This window comes from Habropoda laboriosa, unplaced genomic scaffold (genome assembly GCF_001263275.1).
Source record: "Habropoda laboriosa isolate 0110345459 unplaced genomic scaffold, ASM126327v1 scaffold697, whole genome shotgun sequence".
Classification (NCBI taxonomy): domain Eukaryota; kingdom Metazoa; phylum Arthropoda; class Insecta; order Hymenoptera; family Apidae; genus Habropoda; species Habropoda laboriosa.
The window spans coordinates 345,706-352,914 of NW_017100842.1; the positions used below are offsets into that span (position 1 = coordinate 345,706).

General features: G+C 30.6%; 2 protein-coding genes across 2 annotated transcripts; both read left to right on the forward strand.

Annotated features, from left to right (window-relative positions):
- The first annotated feature begins 194 nt into the window (after window positions 1–194).
- Window positions 195–2,733, forward strand: LOC108577333 (protein FAM98B). Its single transcript, XM_017940474.1, has 7 exons — window positions 195–275; window positions 351–398; window positions 779–1,145; window positions 1,216–1,506; window positions 1,600–1,898; window positions 1,982–2,448; window positions 2,540–2,733. The coding sequence occupies exons 2-7, from the start codon at window positions 361–363 to the stop codon at window positions 2,731–2,733; spliced, it is 1,656 nt and encodes a 551-aa protein (XP_017795963.1). The 5' UTR covers window positions 195–275; window positions 351–360.
- Window positions 2,734–3,535: 802 nt separating this feature from the next.
- On the forward strand, window positions 3,536–6,394 carry LOC108577334 (transmembrane channel-like protein 7). Its single transcript, XM_017940475.1, has 4 exons — window positions 3,536–3,640; window positions 3,869–4,105; window positions 4,173–4,414; window positions 4,490–6,394. The coding sequence occupies exons 2-4, from the start codon at window positions 3,928–3,930 to the stop codon at window positions 6,392–6,394; spliced, it is 2,325 nt and encodes a 774-aa protein (XP_017795964.1). The 5' UTR covers window positions 3,536–3,640; window positions 3,869–3,927.
- Window positions 6,395–7,209: the final 815 nt, after the last annotated feature.

Here is a 7,209-nt window from a genome sequence, read left to right on the forward strand (position 1 = left end):
CTGATAAAATATATGAAATTATTTTTTTCATATTAGATATTTTAAAAAATTTAGGAGTAAAAGTACACAATAAATTTATCAATTCTATCTTTTATCACATTTATCTAGAAAAGGTACTTTTAAAAGTATAAATTTATCGATATTTTATCCTTGCAACACGACATCTACTGTTTCATTCGAGGTATTACGTAGCCTGATACGTCAAGAAATCTCGTGGCACACTAACTGCATATACGGCGAAGAAAGGTGTCATATGTAATTTATTCTAATTTATTGTGAGTACATATTACTTTTATTTCATAAATACATTCTGTATTTTGTAACAATTATTTTTGTTGAATGAATTAAAGATTTGCCGAAATGGAACTGAAGTTACTAGAAAGGATAAAAAAACTTGGGTAAGCATTTAAAGGTTATAATCATGTACACTGAGTCTCATCGATTCTTGCCGAACACTTAGAACTCACACATACGCACACCGGCGGTGCTTCTATGGGAAATGGCGAATGGCGTACGAGCTATGTGAAACGGTATTCTCCCTTGTAAGCCATTTCACAACAATCACCACCGCTGTGCGTGTGTATTAGTCTAAGGATTCGGCACGAATCAGTGAGACTCAATGTACAATATTTAAAAAAACTGTTGATTTGTACATCTTAATTTCATTTCATTTTAATTAAACGAGTAAAGTTAGTAGTGTACATTGCATTCTTTACAATAATATTGTTCATATTAGCTTTACTAATTTTATCAATTAATGAAATTTGTTATTATGTAGATATAATGAAGAGCTGGTGGAGCCTAATAAATTTAAAGAGGCCTTAAAACAAGGCTCAAAATCACCAGAATTTACAAAACTGGTAGCATGGTTGGCAGATGAAGTTGCAACTTTCAATAACATGGATGAAACTATTCATGCAATAGCATCTCCAGAAGATTCTAGTTCTTTTTTATTAGAATTAAGCTGTTTTCTTAAGGAATTGGGATGTATGAATGAAAGATTAACAACTGGTAATATCAATGAACGATTGGTAAATCAACAAGATAGATATATCTTATTAGATTTTTTGGGAGCAGAATTAAAGACTTGCAGATTATTAGAATCTAGAAAACATGGAAACTCATCTTCTGAAGTTATTGTTGTTGTAAGTTTTTATTATCAAAGTATCAAGGTAAGTTTTAATTATCAAATAAATTTCTATATATTATTTATAGGAAGAAAGTGGTACAGCTAAAGATCTTAAAGATATGTTAATAGCATTAAACTTTGAAAAACCACCAGATCATATTACTACTGAGGAGCTTTTTACAAGGCTGGAGAAGAAGTTGACTGAAGTATTAAAAGCAGCTCCTACTGAACTTATAGGACAACCATTAATTACTCACGAATTCTTAGAAACAGATTGGAAAGATCTCCAAGATATACAGGAAAAGTTACATGACGAATACAGAATACGTCGTGATATGTTACTAAAGAGACTTGATGTAACAATGCAGTCTTTTCTAGTAAGTATACATGATTAATTTTAAAATAAAGTTAGAGAAATTATTTACATTTAATAAAGTTTACAAACATATGATTTATATTATTAAATGTAGTGGTCAAACAGTATAAAAGATCAAAAGGGTTCATTTAATAAACAATATGATCATATCACACAATTTGTGAATGCAGAGCCAAATGTTACATTTGCTGATTTACTAGCAGCAAGAGATGATATTGCATTAATGGAAAAAACAAGCAATGCAAGTGTTAGGAAAAATACTCAAAGTGAACTTAACAAAGTTATCATAGGAGCTGTACCAGACAGAGGTGGAAGACCATATGAACAAGAACCACCACCACCTGAAATGCCACCATGGCAAAAAGAGAGAGTGCCTGGACCTTCAACTTCTCGGTTAGTGAAAATTAATAAAAATAATTTTACATAAGGTAATTCAAAAAAAAAAAAAAAAAAGGTACAGTTTTATAATATTTTAGCGGAGGCCGTGGTGGCGGTGGCGGTGGAGGTGGAAACAGAGGTGGTCGTGGAGGTGGCAGTAGTTTTCAGGGTTCTAATACTGCTTATTCCAGTGATAATAGAAGTTCATATGGTGGTAATAGTGGTTTTGTAGATGGTGGATCCCAAGGTTCCAATTTTTCCTCTAACAGAGGTGAATATGGTGGACAAGGAGGAAAACGAGGAGGAGGATATGGTGGAGGATATAGTGGTGGACAAGGAGGAGGGGGATATGGTGGGGGACAAGGAGGAGGGGGATATGGTGGAGGACAAGGAGGAGGGGGATATGGTGGAAGACAAGGAGGTGGATATGGAGGAGGACAAGAAGGTGGATATGGTGGAGGACAAGGAGGGTATAGTGGTGGAGGACAAGGAGGATATAGTGGTGGAGGACAAGGAGGATATGGTGGTGGAGGAAATGATAATTATGGAGATAACAGAGATGGAGGTAATAAATTTGAAAAAAGGAAAATGGAAGATTTTAGAGTTATCAAAATTATTTATGCAATTTAATAATTAACATTAATTTAAATACTTAGGATATGATAATCGGCACAACTATTCAAACAATGCAAGCTCTACACAACAGTATGAAAGAGGAGGTTCCAGTAATAGAAGAAGGGGAGGTAGAGTTCAGGGAGGGTGGAATCAGGGTAGCAACAATTCTGGTACGGATAACTATCAACGTAGCGGATATAATCGCGGCGGACGCCGGAGAGGACAACAATACTAAAATATTTTGTATAAAATATCATTACGATTATAATAAAAGTATATGATTATGCTAAAAGAAACTTACAATACAGTAATTTATTTGTTACAGCATATTAATGAATTTTTATGTAATAAATATATGCTACTTGGGTAACAATGTCAATTGTATATCAGAAATGAATTAGAAACATTGATATTATTTTTTAAACATGAATTATTTATTCTTGTAGAAGCCACAATAATCATTATACACTATTCTATGGTATTTTATAGTGCTCAAAATGGTGATTCTAGATATGTACTTGTATTTGAAATTTGTGAATTTGTAAATCAAAATTTGTTAAAAATAATAGTGTAAAATATAATACGTGAGGAAATACAAAATTTATTAATTAAGTTGTTTAATTGTATGAAATATTTATTAAATATACATTATATAGGAAAAAGTATACTGCACTTTGCAAAAATCTATAAAAAATTAATTTAATCTAGAGTTTCCTGTCAGCCATATCTAGAATGATACCTTCTATATTTCTTTTGGTTCATGCTTCAGTGTTCTTTTATCAGCCGTCTATAAACTGCACGAGTTTAGATATATGAGAAAACAAAATGCCGATGAGTGTTTCTTGGGTGAATTGTTGCATTTATTTTGCTTTATTCGGTTGGAAAAATCAGAAATTTTGTCACACAGGAATATTAAATTTAACATTTATGTGATTTAATGTAACATTTAAATATTTCGCGCAACTACGTCATAGTTTACAAAACGCTGCTATCTATGAATCATCTGACTTTTAAAGTTCAGTGTTTAGTCTGTTAAAGCGTTATTTTTTCATGAGTACTGTTACCGACCAGTATAAAACAACGATATGTATCATCGAGCAATGACACGATTGCAAAATACTTGATCGACTGATTCATCTCAGGTACGTATATTCGAACATACGCACAATTTATCAACATTATATTTTAATAACTTGTTTAAATTATAGTTTATTTAGAAAGACGTGCCATTTATACATATATTAATTATTAAATAAGTATATAAAAACAATAAAAATTCAATGTATGTTTAGTGCTTTATGATGACTTTGATAAACCTCAAATATTTTAAGAAATTTATTTACACATAAGTAATTTTTACTTTATTTCAGGTGCAAGGTTTTCATAGGAAATTACATACATAAATTACAATTACTCATAAAAACAAAAGATGTCAGGAGGAGAACGAAAAAAACGTGCTTGTGATAGAGGACAAGGCTGGGAAGAGGCAGGTGCTGAATTTTATCAGGAAAGTTACCCTGCAGCAATTGAAGCAGATTTACAGCAGGCATTACAAAGAGATCCTTCCCATATAGCTACTTTACTTCCAAGTAAAAAGTCTCGTGTTGGTAAGTCTAAAAATAATACAAATTATATATGAAAAAAGATGTTATATATTTCATACTTTGATAATAGCAACTGCCAAACGAATACGTAATGATACAAAGACAACATTGAGAAGGCGCACTAGTACAAGATCTCGTGGTACAACCACATCAAGACGTATGTCAACAAATATTCATGATGCAGCAGTGTCTATGTTGCCAGACTTATCTGAAAATTTATCCAATGAAGAACGTACTTGGGAAGAAATAATGCAAATCAAAGCTATGCCTGTGTGCATGGCACAAAAAATACAATTAAAAAATCAGTTACAAGTATGTTGATGTTATCCTTAAATTATATGAACAAGAATAGAATTACAATATATATAACACACATGTATATTTCAGAGTGCTACAAAATTGAGATTGCAAGGTTTTGAGCAATTAAAATGGCAACGAAGAAAAGCTTGGCAGCAGTTTCGTATCAGAATGAAGGAAACATATTCAAAGATGGAGTTATGGAATGATAGTCTTAAAACAATTGGAGGAAATTTTGGAATGGGAATAGTAGCATACTTTTTATTTATCAAATGGTTGATGTATCTTAATGTTCTTTTATTTTCAATTATGTTCTTATTTATTGTGTTACCTGCAATACTATTACATATGCCAGATGAAGAACCATGCATAAATTCTAATAACAGTCATAGCATATCTTGCTGTTCAGAGTTATATTGGAATATAACTCAAGAAAGTAGTAGCATAGCAGCTTTTGTTGAGGGCACTGGTATTTTAGAATACAGTTTATTATTTTATGGTGCATATAGTCATTTGACTTATGATACTTCTGGGATGTTTTATAATTTACCACTATCTTATATTAGTGCCACTATTGGTGTATTTATTATTAGTTTGATAGCAATTGTTAAGTCAGCAGCCAGAAGCTTCAAACAGAGGGTAGTAGAAAATGAGGGTCAATTTTATCAATATTGTAATTTAGTTTTCGGTGGTTGGGATTATAGTATACATAATGAAAAATCAGCAGTTGTAAAGCATAAAGCATTACACAATGAAATGAAAGCATTTTTGGAAGCAGAAAGATTAGAGGAAGAAAAACAAAATCGAACAAGAGAAGAAAAAACAAAATTATTTCTTATGCGTTTGTTTATTAATTTAATTGTTTTAACAATATTAAGTGGTTGTGGTACATTTATTTATTATATATTTCAATTTTCTTTTAATCAAGTTACACCACAAATGGATCAAAGTTATAACTCACAATATTTTTCGTTAAATAAAATCACTCACTTATTCTTTGAGTTTCTACCATATATATCTATTGTTGCCTTAAATTTTGCAGTACCATTTCTATTTCGTTATCTAGTCACTCTAGAAAATTACAGTCCTTCATTTGTCATACGTATAACTCTTTTAAGAACTGTGTTTCTACGACTTTCTTCTCTTGTTGTCTTACTCACATCATTCTACAGACTAATTGCACATGAAGTAACAGATAATGAATGTACTAATAGTGCTAGTAGACGACCGTTATGTTGGGAAACATTTGTAGGGCAACAGTTCTTTAAACTCTACATTACTGACCTTTTTCTTCAATTTTTCATGACATTTTTTGTTAATTTTCCTAGGTCATTAATAGCAAAACATACAGAAAACAAAGTACTACGTTTCTTTGGAGAACAAGAATTTGATTTACCTAAGCAGGTGTTAGATGTTGTTTATCTACAAACCATCTGCTGGCTTGGCTTTTTTTTTGCACCTCTATTACCTTTAGTTGCAGTAATTGGTACTTTTCTATTGTTTTATATTAAAAAATTTGCTTGCTTAGTAAACAGTACTCCATCAAGTAGAGTTTACAGAGCAAGTAAATCAAATTCAATTTTTATGTTGATTTTATTACTTTCTTTTCTTTTATCTACAATCCCAATTGGTTATTCTATTGCTGAAATAACGCCATCAAAATCTTGTGGACCATTTAGAGGTTTTAAATCTGTGTGGTCATTATTAATTGTGATATTTGCACAATTTCCTGATTGGCTTCAGTCTATTTTATACTTTCTTGGTACTGCTGGATTTGGTGTGCCAGCATTTCTTATTCTCACATTGCTTTTATATTATTATTATGCAGTGTCAGTGGCAAACAAACACATGGTTACAGTTTTAAAGAATCAGTTAGTATTAGAAGGACATGACAAACAATTCTTACTTAACAGATTGAGTGCATTTATTAAACAGCAACAAGATCAGAACAAATATCATCAAGAGCAGACAAACGAGTTGGGCACATTTTCATAATCAGTATTATGAAGGTTAAAATAATTTTTACATGATAGTTTTTAAAATACATAAATTCAGTAAATATTTAATACAGTTAAAGTATATACAGACTGTCCAAATCTGACTAACTTATAATTACTTTTTATGTGATAGTAAGACTGTTTAACTTACTTGTTTATATATTAAATTAGTGGTATTTGAAATACCATAGACAATTTATGGTGTGTAATTAAAAATATCTAAGAAACTAACACAATTGTTATGAAATGATTTTTTCTGAATTTGTTAAATTATTGAATTTAAATGATTAAACAGTTTTACATACATTAAAACATAAATTTAAAAATCAGGGTACAAAGTAAAAACTGTGCAATAGTGAAAAAGTCACAAATTGTTTACTATGTATTTCTAGTATTAGCAACTGTAGGAGAGTTAAAAGGCATACAGAGTAGTAATAGTAGGTTTATGAAAGTCTCTTTTTGTTTTTGTTTTTTTAATAAAATACTAGGCAGAATAATGTGATTGTTTTTTGTAGTAGCTTAGGACATTGGGGATTCACTTTTTAATTTTTTAAATAAACATTGGGGTGCTTTTGCTAAAACAAAGTAAAGTGATATATGATGGACCTATTTTTAGATTAGCTGAGTATTAGAAATATAATGCAGTTGTAAATAGGTTTTGTAGGCTGATCAGGAGGTCTTTAAGAATAAGAACACATTTTATAGTAGAGTGTTTATTACTTGTGTACCAGAGTACTTACTAACCAAATGCAATTTACTTTATACTGAAAATTTGGTTTCATAAGTTTAATTTTTTTATGATATTTATTTATA

What these genes read in the sequence shown, in the direction of transcription:
- LOC108577334 (XM_017940475.1), top strand. Translation starts at nt 3,928, where the DNA reads ATGTCAGGAGGAGAACGAAAAAAACGTGCTTGTGATAGAGGACAAGGC. An exon ending in AAGTAAAAAGTCTCGTGTTG is followed by an intron (nt 4,106 to 4,172) that starts GTAAGTCTAAAA and finishes CTTTGATAATAG; the next exon opens with CAACTGCCAAACGAATACGT. An exon ending in AATTAAAAAATCAGTTACAA is followed by an intron (nt 4,415 to 4,489) that starts GTATGTTGATGT and finishes TGTATATTTCAG; the next exon opens with AGTGCTACAAAATTGAGATT.
- LOC108577333 (XM_017940474.1), top strand. Translation starts at nt 361, where the DNA reads ATGGAACTGAAGTTACTAGAAAGGATAAAAAAACTTGG. An exon ending in GAAAGGATAAAAAAACTTGG is followed by an intron (nt 399 to 778) that starts GTAAGCATTTAA and finishes GTTATTATGTAG; the next exon opens with ATATAATGAAGAGCTGGTGG. An exon ending in CTTCTGAAGTTATTGTTGTT is followed by an intron (nt 1,146 to 1,215) that starts GTAAGTTTTTAT and finishes TATTATTTATAG; the next exon opens with GAAGAAAGTGGTACAGCTAA.